The sequence below is a fragment of the Anguilla rostrata genome, chromosome 8 (genome assembly GCF_018555375.3).
Source record: "Anguilla rostrata isolate EN2019 chromosome 8, ASM1855537v3, whole genome shotgun sequence".
Lineage (NCBI taxonomy): Eukaryota > Metazoa > Chordata > Actinopteri > Anguilliformes > Anguillidae > Anguilla > Anguilla rostrata.
Window position 1 is genome coordinate 53,746,759 of NC_057940.1, and position 25,046 is coordinate 53,771,804.

The following is a 25,046-nucleotide window of genomic DNA, read 5'->3' on the forward strand; positions in this document are numbered from 1 at the left end:
CGTCTGCTAAATGCCTGTAATGTAATGTAATTTACTAGTGGAATTTTGTAAGTAACTTCTGTTGGGAAACAGTCTTGTGCAGAAGACCTTTGAGTTGTAAGAGAAGAGGAAGGATACTGACCTAGAAAGAACTGATTTGCTATATCTAGTAAATGTATAGATTATATTTTATTAAAATGAATGAATGAAAATCAAAGTAATCACAGCAACAGTAATGATATAAACATAGTTTGTTAGAACATGGTGGTGTGTATATGAGTCAATATTTCAGTTGGATTACAGCATGTAGCGAATGCATGTAAAGTGCATGTACTTTGGAACTGGAAGATGGAACAATTGTTAACCATGAGGACAAATACTTGTTATTCAAGTCATGCATATAAATTCCTCTGTAAGTGTGTGCAGTGAAATATTTGTTATTGATTAAAATGGAAGATTATATAATAGTTATTGGTAAACTAACTGATGAAACATAAGTTTGACCTAGGCTGGGATTGGTTATTTTAAAGGGAAGATACATCAGGATAGGAGGAGATCTGGTTGTATAAAAAGGATGTAAAACATAATGCGAAGAAGCTCTCTATGTGTCATTATGGTACTGGAGACCTCCCGTAGGCCTACGTACATGAGAAGGATTATTGATTGAAGAGAATAAAAAGGTTATTAGAAGAAATCATAATTTCTATTCTTTATTCTTGCATCACCGACTCACCCACCGAACCTAAGAAAGGGTTTTCCTCCACACCTTCCCTCGTGTTCCTGTCTTGTTGCGCGCTCCCCTGATTAGTTCTCATTACCGTACGAGTGGGTTTTGCTTACTGAGCTTGTATGTCTTGTTAGCGTAGTTCTGCTCAGCTACACAGTATTTAATGGAAGATGCGCTTATCATGGAGGTGAAGCTGTCCACATTATATAAATTTAAAGGTCTGAAATAGAATAAAAAGCAGTATTAGACCTACACTGCTGTAATTACATTGGTTTGCAGCCAGAGGAACACAGGACTTCAATTGAAATATTCCTGTTTTGGTTTGTCTATTAATCATGAATTTTAATGTATAAGCTGTGCGTCGAACTTTTGCAAATTGATTTTCATAATTTCAGAACGCATTCATAAAATTTTTCAGTCAGGCAACTCCCAATTTGAATTTAGAATTTTTTTCTGAGGTTTAATGTTGGTGCTACTTCAGCCCCTTATCACTTCCTGATTGCATAACCCCCCCCCCCCCCCCCCCCCCCCCGCCCAGCTCACAGTGCCCCCTGCTGTTTACAAGCTGTAACACAGACATAACAGTCATGTGACCTGTCAGTGATTTGGCGCTTCTCGAGTTGTCTGTCTAAACCAGTCCAAACTACCTCTGCGAGTTTTGGATCATTTGTCATCAAGTACAAAAATATTGCCATTACTAATAAAACAATATCCAATGCCAAAACAAATTTACGCCATGTTTTGGCTTGATTTCTGCAGGAGGAACAGTTTTTCTCTTACGTGAAAAAATGCATAATTGCAAGCATTTCATTAATCATTATTTTATCTTGTGTTAAACATTTGAGTAAAAACTCTCTCCACTGAGCTGCTGCATATGATCATTACTTTTTATGAAAGGGCGACAGCAAAAGAGAAAACACAACGAAATTGCAGATTATGGAAAAGGTGGGACAACACGTAATGTAATGTAATGTAACATCACTTCTTGTTTGTGATTGGACAGAACTCAAGTCAGTTCACTGTAATTTCCTTTTCTCTTGTGTACTACTCTCAGCAGTGTCCTTGCACAAATTTTAAACTGAGTTTGAAAGGATGGAATAGGAGATTGAAATCATAAGGGAATATTTTAACAAAGGACATTCATATGATGTAATTATCTCCTCCAGGCGAGAGAGTCTTGTTAATTGGAGGACAGGCACTGAGATTATACCCAAACACGTGCAAGCCTTTAAAGCCAAATTGCTTGTATTAAAAAATATATTAAAATGTTTGAATGTATATTTAATTAACTGGTTGTGCATCAGGGTTTCATCTGAGCTATTTAATAAATGGATGATAAAACACATTAAGTAAAAACATTTAAAAAGAGTTTTTAAAAAGACCTATAAGTCAGTGTTCTTCCCTCAAGTAGCCAGACATCCTGTTACCATGGCTACTGAAGAACCACAGAACAAAACACAGGTGAGTACAGCTCACCTGCTGGAAGTTCACACTGAAAAAAAATAACTTTGAGAAGAAAAACCTCTGGAAATGTGAATAGAATTTCAAAAATTCACCTGTTGCCTAATAATGTATTTGTTACCACATACACTTTAAATGCACCTCTTACAGATGTACATTAGTGAAGAGTAATTATTGGCTATTATTAGTAGTGCTGAATTATCTGTATCGACAATACACACAGTCTTGATTCATTTTCATGCAACTGCAAATTGAGTCATATGAATATGAAATTATGATGGCAGAGCAATTGTTCAGTGTTCCTCTGTGTTTCCAGGGAGACCCCACGATCGAAGCAGGCGACATTCATTACGCTTCTCTGGGCCGTCAGAACTGGAGAGAGAGGCCGTACACTCAGGGCGAGAGACACCATGTGATCTACTCCACTGTGGCTGGAGGGCCAGTTTAGCCCATGGTCAGAGGAGGACGGCACTACGTCCTCACAAAACGATAACAACGTCCTCACAAAACGATAACAATGTCCTCACAAAACAATAACAATGTCTTCACAAAACAATAACAACTTCCTTATCACACCGGAATAAACTATTCCTGGCTAACCCCATAGATCCTCTATTGACAAGCAAACAATTATTAAAAACACTTCCATTTAAAAATAGGGACAGCAGTGAGCCGTAGTGTAGTATAATGGCTAAGGAGTTGGTCTGGTAACCTAAAAGGTTTGATTCCCTGGTAGGACAGTGCCGTTCTACCCTTGAGCAAGATACTTAACCTGCATTGCTTCAGTATATATATCCAGCTAAAGGAAAAATGATTGAATCCATATGTGTTTCTTTCAGAAAGTAGGCTATGTGTGTGCATGCATTTATGTTTATGCATCTTTGTCATAGCCTACATTTATACATGAATTACTGTTCTCACACATAAAAAACACAGTACAAAAAGAAATTATATCTGATTTAAAACATTTTCAACATACAAAAATGCCAAGTTACTGACACACAAAGCACTATCTATAAGGCATTAATTCAAACCGGCTAAATCTAGGCGTGGCATTAAAAGTATTGATATCAAAAAACAATTTTGGGTAGAAAAATTGGGTAGAATTTCTTTGGAATACAGCTTGTTTAATTTGTGTGAGGAAAGATAGCCAATACTGTTTCTGGTAACTTGGCATCATTTTGATATCAATATTTTTAATGGCAAGCCTAGTGTAACAGGTTCTGGTGTTCCTCTCTCCACAAACCACGTAGTTCGCAAGTCTCAGACACACACAGGCTTTTATTGTGCATTCAGGAGAAGGAGAAGGGAATAAACAATATATAGCACCAATGTGCATCTCATTCCAGCCCCTGGTCTCACTGCAGGCAGAACAGATAAAGAGTTACTAATTACTGCAATGGCCTACATCTGTGGTCTCCGTCTTCGCCTGCAGATGGCGGCCTAACCACACCACCCCTCCAGTTTGAATTAATTAGATACAGACAATGCTTTGTATGTGTGAGAAACTTGGCATTTTTGTACATTGAAAACATTTTCTTATCAGATTAAAATTTAGCACCAAGAATGTCCTGCTCCTGCCACAAAAATACTTTTGTTATTATATCCCAGTAATATTAACGTGTGTTCTGTGGTTTCATGTTATCAGTTATATTTTTAGAAAGCAGAAAATTGCTGGTAATTTGTGTTACAAATAATCAAGGTGATACCATTGTTTAGTCAAGATGGGCTGCTTTGACTATACATTGCTGCAGGAAACCTTGTATGCAGTTGAATGCTGTATATAGTCAGTTCATAATTAGGATATTGTATAGTTATACGTGTGCACATACTGTAGTTCATCATTAACAATGATCACCAATAGGGCTGCAAAGGGTCTGAAAATGTCAGAGTGCACTGTGACCAGACTGAGTGAAACAAAAACAGAATGAATGCAAATAAGCCCACTCCGGCCGGTGCAGCTTTAAGGGTTAAATAAAAATAATGCTAGCAGCTGTATGTCTTGCAATTACAAGAGATGTAACTAAAAATATGTGACAGAGGGTTCTGGGGAGTGGAGATGGCCGTGACTTACAATGAAACTGAAAGCAACATGGGCAATAGAAATAAAAGCACTGACCTTTTGATAAGAGATTAAAATCCAGTTTGTCAGCGACAGGCAAGTCATAGTTTATTTACCTGAGGGCCTATCTGCTGATAAAGAGATAAAAAGAGCTGATTTTTCAGAAAATTACATTCATCCTAAATGGCCTCCTGAGAGAGCTAAACAACACAGTTATACTGTGATGTGACCTCGTCAAACTCTAAACTCAAATCACCTGCAGTGATAATCCTTTTACCGGCAATGCGATGGATCCCCAGTTGTAAGGTGGTACTTGCAGTGGTCATTGAAATAACCTCTGGTTTTTGTTTTTAACCATCTCCATGAAAACTACAGGATTGTGATCTATAAAAAAGGCAGACACCCTATTCTGTTAGAAACTCCTTTATCTATGGGAGAATATGCCTTCTGATGTGTATTCAACATGCTAGAGAAATATGCAACAGGTTTATCTGGTCGATAATTCCTGCAGAAGCGCGACTCCCACATCCCAGACATCTGCAGCTAACTGACATCTCATATTGCTATCGCTGCTTGAGCGAGGGCCCAATGTTACTATAAATATTAACATTAACGTATCACCTGTCCATTTCCACCATGTTATTGAAATTATACAATTTAAGCTAAAATAGAACTGCAGCTGCCAGGTGAATCATTCGGTTAAGTCGCTACTGCATTGATGAGCCCCACGGCCTCAGCTTGAATCTGGGCCACACCAGTGCCGACTGCAGGCGGTCACTACACTGGGAAACACGCACTTGCTGATTGAATTGCCCAGGGAATGGGAGATCTCAGTTGGTTAGGGTTCGCATTTCATATCGCGCTGGTTGATCGGGGGCCCTGTCTGTTTAAGTGCAAAATTAAGCAAGAAGAAACGGGTGTAACGCAGCAGTGGACCTCCTCAATTGTTTTAGGGTTTTTAAACAACTTTATTGATTATGTAACATTTCACAATATATCAGAAAAGAGCATACACAATTAGATTACATAACATACATCTCTTTAGCAAACCCTGCCATCTTCTTCTGTGCTCCACCGAGTGGTCCTTACCCAATCAAACGCAAGGGCACGTTCCCAATTCTATTTCACGCAACCAGACCACTAGAATAGGTGCTATCCTAACTACTAATGAAAATAACTAATGAAGAAAATAACCAAGAGGAGAAACTAATATGCAATATGAAATTAAAAAAAAGAAAAACCAAAAATAATAATAATAATATCTTTTTTTCCTTAATCCCTTGTAAGCATATGTAAGGGCTTAACCACATTCACATTCTACACATCAAACTCTGCATGAAACAGAAGGCAACATCAAAAACACAGATAAAGATCTTCAGATATGAGATTAAAAGCCAGTTTGTCAGCGACCGGTTGGTACCAGTTCCTGAGGTCACGTCTGCCAATAATGACCCACAGATTTCAGAAAATTCCATTCACCCTCATGGACTTTTACTTAGAAACACAGCTAATCTGATATAAAATTGCTGCCAAAATAACAAACAACAGCAGGCTGATACGGTATCATGCAGGACTTACGTGGGCATCTCTGTTTTGAATACATGTTCTGCATCAGGGGTGTCCAATCTTATCAGAAAAGTGCCAGTCTCGTTGTAGGTTTCTGTTTTAGCCCAACTCTACAACACTTGATTCAACTGATTTATTTATCACGCTCTTCAATCTAGACTTTGATGAGTAGAACCATGCTGTCTTCATGCTCAGGTGAAACAAAAAACTGAAGTGAGAGGCCTCGCACGCAAGGGGAGAGACATCATGTGATCTACTCCACTGTGGCCTGAGGGCCAGGTTAGGCTCCAGGTACAGGAGGACAACAAAACACCCTCAACACACTGGAGTAAACTATTCCTGAGACTGCACTGGTCATGTAGCTGAATGTTTAAAATCACTTAACTTCTTAGCACAACGCCCTCACAAAACAAAACAAACTTATTGGAGTATACTATTCCTCAGACTGCACTGGTCATGTGACTGAGTGTTCAAAATGATTTAGCTTTAGATGATGGTAGAATTGTCTAACACTCCTGTAGGTTCTTGATATTTCTCAGTGAAGCACTTTCCCACCAGTGTTTCATAATAAGCATCTGACTGGAAGGGAGAAGAAAGAACAGGTGATGGATCAATTGAATACATAGTTGAGGCCAAAGGTTTACACTCACATAGACTAAAGATATTCAAACTAATTTTTTCAACACTCTGCACATTTCATGTTACCATACATTTATTTTGGCTAGTCAATTACAGCATTTACTTTGTTCACATCAGAGGTCACTTTAAAACAATCGATTAGAGACAAATTTATTTCAGCTTTAATTCACTATATCAGAATTCCAGTGGATCAAAGGTTTACATACACCAAGTTGTCTGGTTCTTTAAACAGTCTGGAAGATTCCAGATATTGATGTAATTACTTTTTGGAAGCTTCTGGTTGACCAATTGTCATAATTAGGAGTTCATTGGGAGTTAATTGGCACCTGTGGCCGTATTTAAGGACCTACCTTTAGAGCCACTTCCTTTCTGACCTTGATACCATGAGAAAATCCAAGCAACTCATCCAAGACCTCAGGAAAAAAATAGTGGACCTTCACATGTCCAGTTCCTCCTTTGAAGCAATTTCCAAACTACTGAAGGTAATGCGAGCATCTGTACAAATTAACTCCTAGGGCTGAATGAACTTTGGTCCGAAAGGTTCAACTGAACCACAAGACAACAACAAAGGAATTGGTGAAGGAGTTAAAGGCATCAGGAACATCCACCATTTCGAGAATCCTACGTCGCCATGGCCTGAAAGGCTGTCATGCAAGGAAGAAGCCCCTACTCCAAGACCGGCATAAAAAAGCCAGGATAAAGTTTGCAAGTGATCACCAGGACGAAGATCTAGCCTTTTAGAGGAGTGTTCTCTGGTCAGATGAAACAAGACCAGGTTGAAATCTAGTATGATCCGTGATCCAGCCGACCAATGGTGTAACTTCATAACATGGCCGACCAATGGTGTAACTTCACTCAGTCTGTCACAGACATTCACGTTTGTAGGGCTGGCCCCGCTGTTGCGGTCCAGCCAACAAAAAACTGACAGAGGGTTCTGGGGTGTGGGGATGGCTGGTCAGAGGAGGACAACACAACATTCTCAACACACTAGAGTAAACTATTCCACAGACTGCACTGGTCAACTTTTTATATGATTGTGGACTTGTATGACACTCCTGTGGGTTTTTGAGAATTTTCAGTGAAGCACGCTACTGGCCAAGAACGGTTTCAAAATAAGCATTTGACTGATTTAACATTATAAAATATATAAAATCAAATGGACCCCCCCTCCCTCCGCTGTGCTATCTCTGCTGCTGGTCCTATAAGAGTCCACTCAAAGTAATCTAAGGATGTGTCAAGCCCAAAATTAAAAAAACCAAAAGACAGCAGAATATTTCAAAAGACCAGAGATTAAATATAGAAAACCACACTTGGATACAAAACTCAGATGCTGACATCTGACAAACTGACTTCTTGCCAAATTGCCCAAACAAAAATGAACAGGCTTCTAACAAAAGCCACATATTTTATCTAGTGAAAGAGAGGAGGGGGGAGAGGATGGACACCCCCTCTGACATGCACGCGCAGACCCACACTCACACACGGACACACATTCACACCTCCAATGGCCATCCCCCAGTTGCTGCTCTGTGTCCTATCTCCAGGTATGCTGGCTGAGAGCTTTGAAGCTTCCTATGGCTGAGAACAGCCAAATGGTGAAACAGATGTCTGACACTGTCATTGCCATAGGTACTGAAAACATGAAGAAAGTGGTTACTTAATTCAGTTTCATTGTGCTGATTGCCAGTACAATTACAAGGTTGTTCACAGCCCACTCTATTTAATGAATCCAAACCCCAACTGAAAGGTAAAGTGACAAGGTTTCAGAAGGGTTGCACAAAAACATGTAGGTTAGGCTGATTGGGAGAGTCTAACGATAATTGGCCATGGAAATAATTTCATGAGTGAATTGTGTGTGCCCTGCAATCGACTGACGTCCTGTACAAGGTGTATTCCTGCCTCTCAACCATATGCACGCTGGGATTGGCTCTGGCCCTCCTGTGATCCTGGCCAGGAATCAGCATCGTAGATAATGGATGGACGCAAACAAAAAAATGTTGTCTTTTGTTCCGAGGTCTAATACTTCTTTTTATTATACATTATATTATTTCAAAACTGGGTTTTTATCAGTTATAGAATGAGCTAAATTCTAAAGTACACCATGGTCTCAACTCATATAGGAATTTTTTTTTTTTAAACTTCAGCTCTCAAATAATAAAGGACACCAGTTTCATTTTGCTTTTTGTTTAACTGGAATCTCTTTTTGGTGTGTGTGTTATGTTTCTGTTTCACTTCACTTTTTAGTTGATTATCTGTTTTTCTCCTGCACGATCTTTGTTTCGGTTTGTAGTATGGGCGTGGTTTCCTCTAACTCTCTCCCCTCAGTTGATCACTCATCTGTTCTGGCCGCATTCTCATGCACTGGTTAATCACTCATTGCATTCACCTGGTTCACATGGTTTCTATTCTCTGTTTCCCTGCTCTTCCGTGCCGGATTGTGCCTCTGTTTTCAGTGGTTTTCTCTTGCTAGTTTGTCTCGTGATTGATCTTGCCTGTATTCCCGACCACCGATTTTTGCCTGTCATCTTTGCTTTGCTGATTTCCTGTTTTGACCTTCATTTATTTCAAAAAATGATGGACAGCTTAAACATTAATATTCACGATTAATACACAAACAAATACAGGAATATTTCAATTAAAGTCACAATTGAAATATTACGCACATGTAATTGCAGCAGTGTAGGTCTAAAACTGCTTTTTATTCTATTTCAGACCTTTAAATTTATATAATGTGGATAGCTTCACCTCCGTGATTAGTGCATCTTCTATTAAATACTGAGCAGCTGAGCAGAACTACGCTAACAGGAGATACAATTGCAGCAACCAAAAACCACTCATGCAGTAATGAGAACTAATCAGGGAGAGTGAAATGAGACAGGAACACGAGGAAAGGGTAATGTGCGCCCTCTAGTGGTCGCTTGATGGCATTACGACAATAAGATTAATAATGTCCCTGTAAAAATGCACGTATTTTTTCAGGAAAGCAAAAAAAAAAAATCAAACTGGGAGAAATCAAACTGGAACATGGTATGACTGTATTTAAAATGGCATTATTTTTTCCCTAAATTACAAATGTATTTATGTGTAAAAGGTGCAAAAAATTGGATTACGCTGTTTGGGTGATCATATAGCATTGACCTGAATAAATTTTTATAATTTGATGGACAGCTAATATATTAATATTCATGTCAAATACAGAAACAAAAACAAGAATATTTCAATTAAGGCCATGCATTCCTCTGGCTACAAAGCAATGTCATTACAGATTTGACATTTCTTTTTTATGATTTCTGTTGTTTCCAGTTCCAGTTGTAAATAAACCGCGCTCTGTGTCTGTGGGCTGTGCCACAGGAGTGGTGAGTCGGCCATCTTGAAACTCCGCTTCAGAGAGGGTGGGTTTTTGCCCCCCCCCCCCCCCCCCCCCCCATCAAATTTTTACTTCAATTTGCTACACCTATAATTTTTAGGTTTGAATGTGCATGTAAGGATGTGTTCAATAATCTGTGGAAGGTTCATCTGCCATCCAGCACTAATGCACAGCATCTATCTGGGTGATGCATGGCAATAAACTGCATACGAGACTAGCACAATCAAAATCATATTTTATAATCAACATTATCAATGAACTCCTGAAAGTGTTGTGGGATCCTCTCTGGCTATCATTAAAAAAGGATTCCACTTGTATCTCTGAAGCACATATTATACTATTTATCACACTCTGGACAGAACACCTGTCCACCAGAGGGCACACACTCCATTCACTCTCACACACACACACCTAGGGGCAATATAGAGTCTCCAGTTGACCTAACCTGCATGTTTTTGTACTGTGGGAGGAAACTGGAGGAAACCCACTTGAACACAGGGAGAAGATACACGTTTTAATTACATATGTTCTGCACTAGCTGAGTTGTGTGATATGCAAAATTAGTTATCTGTTTTTTTGTTTCAGGAACTGAATTTGCACTACAGCAGCAGCTTTTTGGGATCGTAAAATATATTTGCAACCTGTCTCTTTAATGTTATGTGATATCAAATTATATGACATTTAACATGTTGATTTTTTCTTATTCATTAAAAATGTGCTTGTATGCTGCTGGATTGACAGGTCTGGCTTGGAACTCATAAGAAATTGCAGTGTCCTTTGTTATATATTTAGAGTTTTTTCATCATTTTATAAGGACTGTTCAGGAGGAGTGTGCTTTCAGGATGTGTGGGTTTTGTTGATGAATAGTTCTTCCCTTCCAAATATAAACAGAACAGAACACAGATCAGTGCTGTGCTGATTAGTACAAATAACAATTTATTATATTTGAGGCACTTGTTCAGTACAGCATGACCACCAATGAGGGAGACAATGAAACAATGAGTTCAGTGCTTTGTGTAGGAGCACTGAAATAACGTGTCAGAATGAGAGGAGAGTTACATCTGAAATGAAGATGGGAAGAGCTTCAGAAATGATAGAATCCGTGAGATTTTACAAAAGGAACATGATCAAGATGGAACCCAACACAGGGTTAGGGTTTAGTGGAATTCAGTGGGTGTGGAAAAGTATTCACATGTCAAGCAAGTTCTGCAGTGCATATCACTCAGACAGTCCTGTAAAAGCAAACTGAACAGGAAGTAGTTGGAAATTAAGTAAATGATTGATTATATTCACTATATTAATTGAACAAATAATGATCTTTGTCACTAGTTAAAGCAGAGCATATATATATTCTTCCCCCTCCCACCAAAGCAGTTTAAGTTTAAAGGCTTTTTTTTTTTACCAAAACAGATACTCTGAGGGATCTGGGCCTGTGCACATCTTCATTTCTGATCAGGATTATAGGACCTGGGGAAATACTAATCTACAAAGCACCCCATAGTACATTAAAAGATTCAGTATGTCATATTTTGAGTTTCAGTTTAAAGATGAGATGGATTCAGTCGACCAACCAATTGCTTATTGTGGGAACAGTAATTAAATTTAATTCCACACTCTTTCTATGATTTAAATAATTTTTTTTTTCTGATTAGCCCTCATAGTTTTGTAAATGGAGGAGAACCTTCAAACAAAGTAAAGTTATATTTACCTTTAATAAAGGCTGACAGGATAGCATCAGAGGATTTCCTTGGTAAATACACGCAGGTGTTCAGGTTTGTGCATAACATAATTTTAACCATACTACATGTACAAGAAAAGCATTCGAGCACACAGCTACAAATGTCTTCCCCACATCTGTTTGTCTCTTCATGCAGTGTTTTCCAGAATCTTCTGCAGCTTTTCCACCATCTCTGCCTCGTTGTTCTTCTTCAGCATTTCAATCAGCCTGTGAATGTTTTGACGAGTAGAAGCTGAATCGAACTTCAGAGCAAGGTCCCTGAGCTGGAGAATGCACTGAAAACAACTTTCTATGAGATTTGTTTTCTGATCCTCTGCATGCTCCAACTCCTCTTCACACTTGGACATCTCTTCCTCCGCTGCAGATATTTTGCCTTCAGCTTCTTTTTTCAAGTCCTCACGAGTTCCAGTTTTTTCTTCATTTTGTTCCACAAATATTTTTTCATTGGTTTTGTGGACCGCGTAGCTGCATTTTTTGGGACAGGCTGAACAGCTGCTTTTGATGGACTGCGGAACCCAAGATCGGGGGCATAATGCCACACACTCAGGGCAGAAAATCATGCTTTTGTCAATTTTGACCTCCTTTTTGACAACTTCATTGTATTTATACTCAAAGTTATTTTTCTCCAAGTCTTGTCTGTACTCTTTCAGAGTTGTCTGAACGTCCTCAAGTGCCTTGTGCTTCTCCTCCACATCCCTGATCTGACTCTCCAATCTCGAGACAAAATCTTCCAAGCACTGATGTTGCTTCAAGACTTTTTTAGTCTCCCCCAAGCTTTGCGGTTCCATTTTATCCAAAGTTTTGAAAAACTTTCTGAAGCTCTCTGCTCCATTATCCCAAGCTTTTTTATATGTTTCTTCGTATTCCTTAGCAAACATCTGAGGAGGAAGGTTGTTGAACAGGAAGTGAACAGGTTCATTATTTTCATCTTTGAGGAAAGGTGCACCAGACTCAGAAACTAGCTTAAGAGCTGGAGGTGGCATCCAGTCTGAGAAGGTGATGAGAATCATGAAGTTTTTCTCCATGTTCTTCCCGAAGACAGACAGAATGGCATCAAAGATGTATTTCTGGCTGGGACTTTGGCGAAATTGAGATGCCTTTACCACGAGGCAAACTGCATCTATTTGATGAACATCACTTAAAGATTTCAAGAATGTGTACAGATTCTGAGCAATGTTTTTATCTTCATCCAGACCTCTTGTGTCTCCATATCCTGGCGTATCAATGACTGTGAGGGAAAAAGGAACAGACAGTTCCTCCAGCCCAAAAATCTCATAGGCAGTAATCACAGTGGCTTGAGATTCAGTTTGAGGTCTTTTGCTTTCATCTGGAATGATTTCAAACCTGATCTTGTCTTCCCACTTTACACCCAGCATGTAGTTGACCATCATATTGATGAGCGCAGACTTCCCTGTTCCTGTTTCTCCCATCATCATGATTGTCCTGTTCTTTTTGAGGTCCGTTCGTCTAAACGTGCATCTCCTAGCTGTTTCATCTTCATTCAGTGCTATCTTGGCTGTGTTCAGCAGGTATGTTTGCTTCGGTTCTGTTGCAATCTGTACACTGTTCTTAATTACATCTGACCACTTAGATGTAGCTTCTTCTCTTGTTGTAGAGTAACTAAAAGATTAAGGGAAATAAAACAACTTGTGTTTTTATTTTGTTCTTTATAACAATTACTTCACACAAACACACACACGCATACGCACACATATTCACACACATATACACACACACACATTCCTCCAGGACATTGAGACAGATACAGTATAATATTATAGTTGAAGAGAAAATTATTTTAAAAATTTGTCAGCCTTAGTCAATGGTCCTCATGATTCATGAATAGATGGGCAGATAGTTATTCAGTTTACACAGAGTACAATTAGTGTATCATTTGATGCACATAATTAAAACACTCCTTTGCCATAGATTTGCGCCAACATTCCCACAAACAAATAATTCAGACCAGAGACAAAAATGCAATCTGTGCAACAAATCTGCAATACTCCAAAATATCAACTGTACAAAACTGTCCAGTGGGCTTTATGTTGAGTACATATCTAGGTACCTATGAAAGGATACGGGTGAATTCAGAACCTTGTAAAGACCCCAAAACACACCTTAGGCTGTGTTCGAAACCGCATACTATCCGTACTTATCATTCTAACTGTGACGTAAAATTAGAATTTAGTGCACTGCATACTGACTAACTCACACTGCATAGTACATCCGTTTTGTGTACGTAAAAAGTTCCTGGATGTGTACTACGGCTGCGTTACAAATTCCAAGCTACCTGTACTTAGCATACTTACTGGTTAGTAAAACAAGTATATAGCGTGTTCTCACTGCATAGCATGTTCCATTTGAGTAGGCGAAAAGTGCCAGATGTATACTGGATTAGCAAGCATTTTGGAGTAGGCAATCCCTCTTACACAATGTTCAAGAGACCCATAATACATTGTGGCTGAAAGTCCATCATCTGGGCAACCAATCATATGCTGTGATTTAAGGAAGTCTTTCTGAAGAAACAACTATGGCAGCAGCTGCCCCGTAATTCTTTTTTTTTTTTGTATTATGTAAAAAAATTGCCTATTTTTTCGTTCGAGGTTGTGATCGAGCGGATTCACCTTTCTCAAATCTGCAAAATTGATTATGTTGTAGATCGATACCATGAGATCAGGAATTACCAGCCTCAGTGAAGCTCATAAACTTCAGGGGTTACTTCAGGTATTGCAGTTTATTAATGGTAATTACTTCAGGCACTTGATTAATTTAGCTCCCTCATTTTAGCCTGACTACATGTTTAATAGAAATATATTTTCTTGTGTTTTTTTTTCCGTTTTGAAGAATCACTCACCACACAAACACACACACACACACACACACACACACATGCACACACACACGCACACCAACAAACTCAAAAATACAATGTAGGCTTAAGCTCTAGAGAAAACTGAAGTAAAGAGTCCATTCGAATGGTGCATATAATTGATGTTGGTATGAACACCATAATTTACCTTCTGTTTGGAGGTTTTGTATTATTCTATTGTGTATACTCTGTTCTCGTTGGACAATCTGTAGAGTTTGCTACCGGTCAATAAACATCACCTAAAAGGAACCTATCAACTTTTGAATATCTGAAAGCTACCGTACAGCAATATTACGTTTACCACCTCTACAGTATGTGTACTGTAGAAACTGCAGTCACATATTACCTTGTGTGAGATTGTGCCATCCCAGAATTTGCAGTTACCAGTCCTCTTTGAATCACAGAAAGAAAACAATGACAGAATTTTTGGAAAGTCGTGAAAACTCAATCGGGAAACTGGCATCCATGTGCATGAGAGGAACTGTCCCTGCACCTGAAAAAGAGACCAAAAAAAACATAGTCATTTAGTTTGACAAACTAAATGTCATGGTCCTGTGTTTCTGTCTGCGTTTTCCCTGTTGGGCCGCCAGATGGCGGCACTTCTGTTTTGTGTCCTGCTCCCCCTGTGTTAATTGTATGATTCTTTCCAATTGTCCAATCATTGTTTTCTGGCTGTCGTTTTCCCTTCCCCTTCCATTACATTACATTCCGAGGCCTGATTGTTCATGGTGCCCTCCTGTGTCTCGTCATTGTGTTCTATTTAAGTTTCCCCCTCCCTTGACTCAGGTGCTGGATTCTTGCGGTTATGTTTGGTTGTTCTGTGCTCCCCTCCTCAAGTCTGCTCCATGCCTTCCTGCCCATGTTCTGGGTTCCCCATGTTTTGAATTTTCTGGATTTTCTTTGTTCCTATGTTTGTTTGTAATTTTTCTTTGTTTGTTGAAGGTCGCCCTGCGAGGTTTTTTGTTCCCTTTTGTTCCTGTGTGTAAGTAAAGTCTTTTGTTCCCTTCATTTTGAGTTGTTGCTTTTTTGCCTCTGCATTTGGGTCCAAACCGCCGCACCAGCCTGACACTAAACCCCACTGATGTACATTGAAATCAGAAGTTAGCTTCCATTGCTCATGTTGCAGGTCCGTCACACACACACCCTCTGCCTCTCCTGCGTAAGGAAGCAAGGTGAGGAAACAAGGAACACTGAAGTGTTCTGATGTACAAATGTAGTCTCTCAGAAACCTGTGTACTAAATGTGGGTTCAGTCCTAGGGAGATAAACTTCTACAAAAACCACCCAGCTACAAATGTATGTAAATTACAAACTGAAGGTAAATTTGCTTGTTTTGATGTTATCTTCACTGACATTGTAAAGCAGACAATCTGGTGAAGAAGAATTGCAAATAAATGAAGAGAAATCGGACAAAGCCATGTTCTCACCTGTGTTTTTCAGATCATCTACAGCCCCAAAAAGGGCATCTTCCTGAGCCTCTTAACCTTTATAGTCTAAGCACGATTGGATGTATTTTCATACTGGTCTTAAGAAACGTGTTCTAATTGGCCATAATCGCCTATGTTTTTTAACCATTTGACTATCATTTTAAAGAATAAATTAACACTCACATCCTCACATGTTCTTTGGATAACTTTCTTTTATTTTGAGTCACAGCAAGGAGAAAAACAACATGGACACAAACAAGAGAGCAAAATAAAAGCAGGACCCAGAGGAGGACCTGGAAAATCCTCAGCAGTGCAAATGCAGCCTAGAGACAGTGCGACGGGACCAGGGAAGGGAGGCAGACATTGTCTCATGATGGTAAAATGAAACACAAACAACAATGCCAGCTTGAGGTGAATTTAAAGAAACTGCAACTCGGTTACAAAACTTGCACTTTTTATCTTCTTGTAAGTAATGAGTCCAGGGTACTTGTGGTTCAATTTTAACTTTGCCTAAAGCTTAATTGCAATGGATTTCAATAACATGATGGACATGGACAGAACACATTTGTTATGTTTAATCCATAAACAAAACATTTAAAGCCCTCATTTACATACACAAACCAATATCATTACAGATATCTAGGTACAATACTGCTTTTTATTTTCCTTCAAATTTCAAAACAATGATTTCTGAGCAGAGCCATACAGGCAATCATTAAAATGGAGGGGGGGGGGGATTCTAAAAGATATCAGGACGTGCACTCGAATAGGCATATGAGAAGAAAACAAACAAGCAAAAATACCTCAACTCTCTCTCTCTCAAAAAAAAGAGTAACTGTTGTTCATATTGCAAGTCCCCCACACACACCCTCTGCCTCTCTTGCATAAGGAAGTGAGGAGAGGAAACAAAGAACACTGAAGTGTTCTGATTTACAGTACAAATGTAGTCTCTTGGAAACCCGTGTAAACGCGGGTTCAGTCCTCATGAGATAAACTCCTTCAAATGCCATCCGGCTACGAATGTATGCAAATGACAAACTCCCAAGTGAGTATAAATAAGCTTGTTTTGAAGTTAACTTCACTGACATTGTGAAGCAAACGATCGGTACTACAGATCCAAAGATCCAAACAGCCTAAAACTCCAGAATGCATCAAGAATGAAGAGAAACCACACAAAGCCGCTCTCTCACCTGTGTTTGCCGGATCATCTGCAGACCCAGGAGGTGTGTCTTGCTGTGACTCTTAACTCATATAGTCTGAGCAGGGTGGGATGTCCTTCTGCCCCCGGGTAAAGAAATGTGTTCTAATTGGCCATAATCGGATATGCTGATGCTTTTTTAACCAATTGCTTACCATTTTAAAGAATAAATTAATAACCCCCTGCATTCTCTCTTTCCCATTGGAGAAGAGGCAGAAGGGGCATGATCATATTTATTCTGTCAGAAACACTTTCACTTTCATATCTTTTTTATCTTCATCCAGACCTCTTGTGTCTCCATATCCTGGCGTATCAATGACTGTGAGGGAAAAAGGAACAGACAGTTCCTCCAGCCCAAAAATCTCATAGGCAGTAATCACAGTGGCTTGAGATTCAGTTTGAGGTCTTTTGCTTTCATCTGGAATGATTTCAAACCTGATCTTGTCTTCCCACTTTACACCCAGCATGTAGTTGACCATCATATTGATGAGCGCAGACTTTCCTGTTTCTCCCATCATCATGATTGTCCTGTTCTTTTTGAGGTCCGTTCGTCTAAACGTGCATCTCCTAGCTGTTTCATCTTTATTCAGTGCTATCTTGGCTGTGTTCAGCAGGTATGTTTGCTTCGGTTCTGTTGCAATCTGTACACTGTTCTTAATTACATCTGACCACTTAGATGTAGCTTCTTCTCTTGTTGTAGAGTAACTAAAAGATTAAGGGAAATAAAACAACTTGTGTTTTTATTTTGTTCTTTATAACAATTACTTCACACAAACACACACACGCATACGCACACATATTCACACACATACACACACACACACATTCCTCCAGGACATTGAGACAGATACAGTATAATATTATAGTTGAAGAGAAAATTATTTTAAAAATTTGTCAGCCTTAGTCAATGGTCCTCATGATTCATGAATAGATGTGCAGATAGTTATTCAGTTTACACAGAGTACAATTAGTGTATCATTTGATGCACATAATTAAAACACTCCTTTGCCATAGATTTGCGCCAACATTCCCACAAACAAATAATTCAGACCAGAGACAAAAATGCAATCTGTGCAACAAATCTGCAATACTCCAAAATATCAACTGTACAAAACTGTCCAGTGGGCTTTATGTTGAGTACATATCTAGGTACCTATGAAAGGATACGGGTGAATTCAGAACCTTGTAAAGACCCCAAAACACACCTTAGGCTGTGTTCGAAACCGCATACTATCCGTACTTATCATTCTAACTGTGACGTAAAATTAGAATTTAGTGCACTGCATACTGACTAACTCACTGCATAGTACATCCGTTTTGTGTACGTAAAAAGTTCCTGGATGTGTACTACGGCTGCGTTACAAATTCCAAGCTACCTGTACTTAGCATACTTACTGGTTAGTAAAACAAGTATATAGCGTGTTCTCACTGCATAGCATGTTCCATTTGAGTAGGCGAAAAGTGCCAGATGTATACTGGATTAGCAAGCATTTTGGAGTAGGCAATCCCTCTTACACAATGTTCAAGAGACCCATAATACATTGTGGCTGAAAGTCCATCATCTGGGCAACCAATCATATGCTGTGATTTAAGGAAGTCTTTCTGAAGAAACAACTATGGCAGCAGCTGCCCCGTAATTTTTTTTTTTTTTTTTTGTATTATGTAAAAAAATTGCCTATTTTTTCGTTCGAGGCTGTGATCAGGCGGATTCACCTTTCTCAGATCTGCAAAATTGATTATGTTGTAGATCGATACCATGGGACCAGGAATTACCAGCCTCAGTGAAGCTCATAAACTTCAGTGATTACTTGAGGTATATGAGAAGAAAACAAACATATGAGAAGAAAACAAACAAGCAAAAATACCTCAACTCTCTCTCTCTCAAAAAAAAGAGTAACTGTTGTTCATATTGCAAGTCCCCCACACACACCCTCTGCCTCTCCTGCATAAGGAAGTGAGGAGAGGAAACAAAGAACACTGAAGTGTTCTGATTTACAGTACAAATGTAGTCTCTTGGAAACCCGTGTAAACGCGGGTTCAGTCCTCATGAGATAAACTCCTTCAAATACCATCCGGCTACGAATGTATGCAAATGACAAACTCCCAAGTGAGTATAAATAAGCTTGTTTTGAAGTTAACTTCACTGACATTGTGAAGCAAACGATCGGTACTACAGATCCAAAGATCCAAACAGCCTAAAACTCCAGAATGCATCAAGAATGAAGAGAAACCACACAAAGCCGCTCTCTCACCTGTGTTTGCCGGATCATCTGCAGACCCAGGAGGTGTGTCTTGCTGTGACTCTTAACTCATATAGTCTGAGCAGGGTGGGATGTCCTTCTGCCCCCGGGTAAAGAAATGTGTTCTAATTGGCCATAATCGGATATGCTGATGCTTTTTTAACCAATTGCTTACCATTTTAAAGAATAAATTAATAACCCCCTGCATTCTCTCTTTCCCATTGGAGAAGAGGCAGAAGGGGCATGATCATATTTATTCTGTCAGAAACACTTTCACTTTCATATTGAGACACAGCTAGCTAGAGGAAAAACACGAACCCACAAAAAGAGAGCAAAAGAAAAGCAGGAGCCATCAAAAGAATTGCATCGTGGCTGAGCATCAGCTGTGCCTGATGTTTAAAAAACTCAATTTCAATTTTCTGCTTTTTGTAACTGATTTACATGGTACAACAGGACAGTTTCCTTTAGTTCATGGTTCTTGTAGTTCTATTTTAGCTTTGCCTTCAGGTTAAATTCAATGGGAATCAGTACATTGATGGAAATAGACAGATAGTACATACATATTTATGTTTACTGCACAAACAAAAAACCTTAGGCCATATGGCCCCCTTGATACAAACCAATATCATTACAGCTATGTAGGTTCAATACTCTTTTGTAATATGCATCTATCTACATCAGCCGATAAACCAACAATTTTCTCAATCAACCGTCGGCCAATCAAACAACCGATGGTCAACTCCAATGTCCTGTCAATCAAAAGAGAAAAGTCTATTGCTTATTTGTGATCCAAGAACTGGTTCTCATTCGCCTGTCAGGTATAAAATAATTGTCCTTTGCTTTTCACATTCGGTATTTCCCCTATACTTGCTGCCAGGCCAACAAACTCATTTTTTGAAATGCCAAAAAATGACATTTAGAAATAAAGAATCATTTGTCCTTTGGAGTGTCTGCAGGGCGCGGTTCCGAAACATAAGCCAGCCTCTATGCTGTTATTCTCTAGAGTGCGCCCCCTATGTAGTGATTTTTATAGGCATCACAAAATATATTTCACAAACGGATTGTCCAAGACAATATATGACCACTCAGTCTCAAAAGGGAAATCTCTACGCGTAAAACCAATGGTAAGATTGTATATTTATTCAATGTTTAGTCCCAGATATTGACTTAGAATGACATGGTATTATTTTTTAAAAACCTTGTCTCGTTTATTTCGTTATTCAGTGAGCAGCGTTTTCAATTTGCTCTATAGGTATATTTTAGGGCTAATGTCGGGTTTATCTTGTTTATCTTTATCTACGGAATACGATTTCTCTCAGCATAATGACAGATTCAAAGACTAAACAAACTCACTCGATATTGTCTTCAAATGGATCCATGCCAAAGAAAAGTAATTATTCATCCTCTCAAAAAGCTTTTACTAACAAACTTTTGGTAGCCTAGCATGCACTCTGCCTGGCACTGTCTTCCATTGCTTCCCTGACGTTCAGACCCTCCCCTCACTGATAAAAACTAGACCCTACGGTGTCGGATTACTTGCGTCGCCATGGATGTCTTCTAGCCGCTTGCTGTAAAGAAGTTTACTAGATGTTGTAACACTTTAGATGTGGAGCTACAGCTCTTCCGCACCGCACCTAATAAAAAAGTCCAAATGGCAGGCAAATAATATGGCGGACATAGGTTTTGTGTTGATCTGACTTACGGTGTGGGAGTTATGACCATTTAAACATGACCCTTTGTTATAGTGCCATCATCTGGCCGACATGGGTTATTTGTAGTGCCTGAGTAGTGGGGGGCCATAGGAACCCACCTACCAAATTTGGTTGGTCTACAACCTATGGTTGCTGAGCCTCAGACATTTTAGTGGAGAAAGTTTCCACGCCCCAACTAAAAAGTCAAAATGGCGGGCAAACAATATGGCGGACATAGGTGGTCCCAATAACAAAGTTGTAGAGCATGTTCAGATGCATAGGTCGATGAAGTTTTGTGTTGATCTGACTTATGGTGTGGGGGTTATGGCCTTTTATGCATGACCCTTTGTTATAGCGCCACCATCTGGCCGACATAGGTGATTTGTAGTGCCTGAGTAGTGGGAGGTCATAGGAACCCACTTACCAAATTTGGTTGGTCTACAACTTATGGTTGCTGAGCCTCAGACACTTTTAGCGGAGAAAAATAATAATAATAAAAATAATCGCTGCTTGGACCCCTAATAATCCTAACAGATACAATAGGGTTCCACCAGCTTCGCTGCTTGGACCCCTAATAATCCTAACAGATACAATAGGGTTCCACCAGCTTCGCTGCTTGGACCCCTAATAATAATCCTAACAGATACAATAGGGTTCCACCAGCTTCGCTGCTTGGACCCCTAATAATAATAATCCTAACAGATACAATACAAACAGGGATCCCGTGATCTTTAGCATCCTCTGCTGGTCAGAGGCCTAACCCTAACCCTAACCCTAACCACCGAATAAGGCGACTAATCTAAACCTATTTGTTAACTTAAAGGTTGGATAGCACTCTCGGAGCAGAGCGAAGTCAGGCGTGGCTTTCAGCAGCAGATGAAAAGACGACTTTGATGCGATGACGGCATCCAGCTGTTATATAGGCGCATCTTTCCCTAAGCGTTGCTCCGCAACGGTCCCCGGCGTCCCCGGCTACAGCCGCATCTGGTCCGGTCTCCGAGCGACCACCGGCGTCCTCGTCACCGCGCATCCTCCAAAAACGGGTCCTCCACGACAGTCGTTGGTGCGTCCTTCGCAACAGCATCCTCCAAGTCAGGTTACCCGGCAACAGGATGCATGTTTACCTCCACCTGTATAGGGGAACACAAATAACCAGCAATACCCAGCCAAAAACCCAAAACAGTAACATCCCTGAATAATAATTGCATTCTAAATAATACACTGGGATGTAGCACGTGCAAAGTAATGCCTGTTGTGTCCCTGTTTTTTCCTCCAATATCAATGCTGCTTCTGAAATATATGACCCTAAAAACTCTCTGGAACGAATTTCTGATGGGAATTAATCTGATCAAATATTTTTATTGAATCTTGTAAAAAAATCTTTATTGTCACTGAAGTTTGTAACATTGTTAAAGATTTGAACATGCTCTGTATGCAATTGTGGAGTCTTAATTATAATGTGGCATAGGTTGCACAGCTTATTTTTATGCAATGAATGCAGCATATTAAGATATCACCTCCTTATGATCGCTTTGTTTTAGGTCTTGAGAAAAAAGAGCAAACAGAAATTTGAACACAAATATACATTTCAGACCGCCTGCTGCAACATCTAACCATGCCAATATGCCACCCTGCATGGCATGTCTGTTTAGGGTTTTTTTTGTTGCGTACCACCAGGCCTGAAAAAAATTCTCTGGTAACCTCCGATATGTTAGGAATGCACTTTCAGTTGGAGGAATGCATTTTATGTTGGGTGAATGTGAAGAAACGCAAATTAAAAAATAAATGTTTAACATTGCTGCATTACTTTAAAGTTGTGTAATTAAAATTGTGTTATTTATAATGGCATGATTTTAAACTGTATCGCTTCTACGTTTTCTGTCCAAAACCCTTGAGCGAGCAGTGCTTAAACAACCAACCTCTTTCCTCCATCAGAACAACCTGCGAGACCCTCACCAGTCTGGCTTCCGATCCGGGCACTCAGCAGAGACTGCGCTCCTGGCTGTGACGGAGGCACTCGCCACTGCAAGAGCCTCACGCCTCTCCTCTGTCCTGATCCTCCTTGACCTGTCTGCAGCATTCAACACAGTCAACCACAAAATACTCCTCTCCACCTTGGCTGGGATGGGCATTTTTGGAACCGCCCTGTCTTAGTTCCCTTCCTATCTTGCACATCCTACCAGATCACCTGGATGGGGTCTGCCTCTGATCCTCATGCCCTTGTTACGGGAGTACCGCAGGGATCTGCACTGGGTCCTCTGCTGTTCTCCATATACACCAAATCTCTTGGTTCAGTTATTAATTCACATGGCTTCTCCTATCATTGTTATGTAGACGACACACAACTCCTCTTCTCCTCCCCCCCCCCTCTGCCTCACAGGTTGATGATAAAATATCTTCCTGTCTGGCTGACATCTCTACCTGGATGCCCAGCCACCACCTGAAGCTCAACCTCAACAAAACTGAGCTGCTCTTCTTCCCATACAAGACCTCCCTACTACGTGAGCTCTCAATCACATTGATGGCACCACAGTGACTGCCTCTCACTCTGCAAAGAGCCTGGGGGTGGTCCTAGATGACCAGCTGGACCTCAAAGAGCACATCAAGGCAACATCATGGTCCTGCTGATTCCTTCTGTACAACATCAGAAGGATTCGACCATACCTGACAACGCACTCTACCCAGCTGCTCGTCCAGGCTATGGTGACCTCCCACCTTGATTACTGCAACTCTCTCCTTGCAAGCCTGCCAGCTTGTGCCATACAGCCACTACAGATGATTCAAAATGCCACTGCCCGACTCATCTTCAACCTTCCCAAATTCTCCCATGTCACTCCTCTGCTGCGGTCACTCCACTGGCTACCGGTCGCTGCCAGGATCAAGTTCAAAGTCCTGACCCTCACCTACACTGCAGCCAACAGGACAGCCCCCATCTAATTGCAGGATATGATTCCATTCTATACGCCTGCTCGACCACTCCGCTCTGCAGCAGCAGGGCGCCCTGCACCCCCTCCCACTCGAGTAAAGGGATCACGGAGCTTCTCCACCCTAGCTCCCCAGTGGTGGAAGGAACTCCCTGTCCCTCTTAGAACTCTCCCTCACAACCCATCTTCCACCGTGGTCTGAAGACTCAGCTCTTCAGACTATACCTGGACTAACTGCCACCACTCTGTGAATCATTTCACTTTGAATTCCCCCTTTCATGACACTCATGTTACATGTACCCCCATTCCAGCACTTTTTGTAATTTGTATTTGTCCTAATATTGTAGCTTGTTCTTCGCCCTAGTTTGGCAAGAAATAGCTGTACGAAATGAGTATTGTACCTTATTGAACCTGTGTTTTGTAGTTGTCCAATGACCATGATATGCACTTTTGTACGTCGCTTTGGATAAAAGCTTCTGCTAAATTAATGTAATGTAAACAAAAAAAATTATGGAAGCAGAACCACCAAACTATGGGTATTGACATCAGCATCGGCATCAGCTGATGTTCCCCCAAATAATCAAAAACTGGTATCAGTCAGATATTTTCAAATCGGTGCATCCCTAATTAGAATAATAGAAAAATGATTATTACTATATTATGATCAATGTATAACAATTGATGTATTGATGAGGATGGTTATTATTGTTATTATTATTATATTAATACTAATATAATAATAATTATTACTATTCTTAATAATAATAATAACAACAATAAATTATTATTATTAGTATTAATATAATAGTAATAATAACAACAATAACCATCCTCATCAAGTGTTATACATTGATCATGATGAGTATTGCTAATTAATGCATTGCATTTTAATTGTAATACATGTATCATTATTATGATGGTGATTATTATGATAATCATCATACACATAACCACAGTTATTGCATTAAAATATTTAATTGCATCCTTCAAAACCATGTCAGGATATCAGTGTGTATAATTCAATGGCATGTGCAAGGTTTGTCAGGTTCAGAAGGTTCAGTAGGACTCAGAAACAGAACCGAAAAATCCGAGAAATACTTGGCGATTTATTATCACACAACAGAGTACAGAACCAGCAAAAGTCTTGTGTCACAAT

At 39.8% G+C, this 25,046-nt stretch overlaps 2 protein-coding genes and 1 long non-coding RNA gene across 4 annotated transcripts in view; 1 reads left to right on the forward strand and 2 right to left on the reverse strand.

Moving 5' to 3' along the window:
- Positions 1 to 17,198, reverse strand: part of LOC135262068 (uncharacterized) — a 46,515-nt gene extending 29,317 nt beyond the window's left edge. The window contains exons 1-3 of one of the 2 annotated variants that reach the window (XM_064348881.1): positions 17,028 to 17,198; positions 14,758 to 14,904; positions 10,713 to 13,159 (exon numbers count right to left, since the gene is read on the reverse strand). In XM_064348881.1, the coding sequence (XP_064204951.1) occupies positions 11,668 to 13,159; positions 14,758 to 14,777 (1,512 nt within the window). In that variant the 5' untranslated portion in view covers positions 14,778 to 14,904; positions 17,028 to 17,198 and the 3' untranslated portion in view covers positions 10,713 to 11,667. Of the gene's footprint in view, positions 1 to 10,712; positions 13,160 to 14,757; positions 14,905 to 17,027 lie in introns of those variants that run through there. The other variant, XR_010332095.1, reaches the window with a different exon arrangement.
- Positions 1,234 to 2,743, forward strand: LOC135262074 (uncharacterized). Its single transcript, XR_010332100.1, has 2 exons — positions 1,234 to 2,167; positions 2,484 to 2,743. It is a non-coding gene; the product is annotated as an uncharacterized LOC135262074 (long non-coding RNA).
- A 388-nt stretch (positions 17,199 to 17,586) lies between the features above and the next one.
- The window catches only part of LOC135262066 (uncharacterized), a 42,155-nt gene continuing 34,695 nt past the window's right edge, over positions 17,587 to 25,046 (reverse strand). The window contains exon 2 of the transcript XR_010332093.1: positions 17,587 to 17,740. The gene's annotated coding sequence lies outside the window, so the exon portion shown is untranslated. The remainder of the gene's footprint in view (positions 17,741 to 25,046) is intronic.